Below are 1,296 nucleotides of genomic sequence, written 5' to 3'. Positions count from 1 at the left end.
CTTTGAATCCTTAGAACAAACTGAAGGCTGAAAAGGGAGGGGGGAAGAGAAAGGCGGGGTGATGATCATGGAGAGGGGCACTTGTGGGGAAGAGCACTGGGTGTTATTTGGAAACCAACATGACAATAAACTATAATTTAAAAAGTAAATTAAAAAAAAAAAAGAAAGAAACCAGCTAGACCTAAAGGTAGCCTTGGAATGGCACAGAGACCTCCTTTTTGGCCTTGGTATCTTCACCGGCCCGCAGCACAATCTGGAGTCTACACTGTGGCTTACCTTTCTTCCTTGGACAATCGTCCCCCAAATGCCCCAACCGTAAGGAGCTTGCATTAGTGCCTGTGTGACAGACCAGGGCAGTGAACTGATGGCCTGATGAGTCTCAAGCTCTCAGGGAGACAGCGTCAGGCAGGCAAACACCCAGGGCAGACCCAGGAATCCTCTCTGATGCTCACTCCAGCTCGAAGAGCACTGGGGACGAGATTCTCCTGACCTCAGCAACCGAGAGGCCTTGGGAGCAGTGGTACCGAGTACTGTCTACTATCATATACCCAGTAGGACATGCACACCCAGCACTCAGAGTTTGTTTCTAAGTACCATCCTCTATTCAAAAGAATGAGGACTCCTTGGAGAAATGATTCTCAAGGCAAGGGCAGAAAATAAAATGAGCTGGGACATTTTCTTGTGCCAGAGAACAAGAAAGTGCTCAAAGAGTGATAAGGACCCATCAAAACGAGAAGCAGTCCTGAAGAGGCTCCCGCTGGCCACAGTGAATCCCAGCACGCTGAATAAAACAGGCAATCGGGAGTCCACACAGAGACAGGCAGACAGGCTGGCGAGGGGAAAACAAGCACCTCTGCAGGAGAGAAGCCTGAGAGAGCACCTCCATCTAGGGCGCAAAGGAAACATCACTGGTACCGGGTCCTATCTAGCCAAGTCCCAATCCCTAAGACACAGGGAGAAGGTGGCCGTGTCACTTCTGTGGCAGTCCCAAGATGCACCAATGGAAGCCAACCAGGAGGTCCAACAAATCCAGGTGAAGGGACATGCTACAAAGGAACTGACCTCTGATCTCCTAAAGCATCACGGTCACGGAGTCCAAGCCCGAGGAGCCCTTCCATATGGAAGGAGACCAAAGACACATGACAACTCACTGCACTGGCTTCCTCAGGACGGGATCCTTCTCCTTTCAAAGACCCTACTTACACAACTGGGAAAGCTCAAATGGAGGCTGATGATTGCACAGTATTAGGGATCAACGTTAACTTCCTGATGTTGAAGTTTTATTATTGAGATAGG

At 49.6% G+C, this 1,296-nt stretch overlaps 1 protein-coding gene across 1 annotated transcript in view; it reads right to left on the bottom strand.

Moving 5' to 3' along the window:
- Positions 1-724: 724 nt before the first annotated feature.
- The window catches only part of LOC115276014 (disks large homolog 5-like), a 96,007-nt gene continuing 95,435 nt past the window's right edge, over positions 725-1,296 (bottom strand). The window contains exon 4 of the mRNA XM_029919750.1: positions 725-781. Coding sequence (XP_029775610.1) covers positions 725-781 — 57 coding nt within the window. The remainder of the gene's footprint in view (positions 782-1,296) is intronic.

The sequence above is a fragment of the Suricata suricatta genome, chromosome 2 (genome assembly GCF_006229205.1).
Source record: "Suricata suricatta isolate VVHF042 chromosome 2, meerkat_22Aug2017_6uvM2_HiC, whole genome shotgun sequence".
NCBI lineage: Eukaryota > Metazoa > Chordata > Mammalia > Carnivora > Herpestidae > Suricata > Suricata suricatta.
Note: the sequence above shows the minus strand (reverse complement) of the source record. Positions and strands in the feature narration are given on the sequence as shown.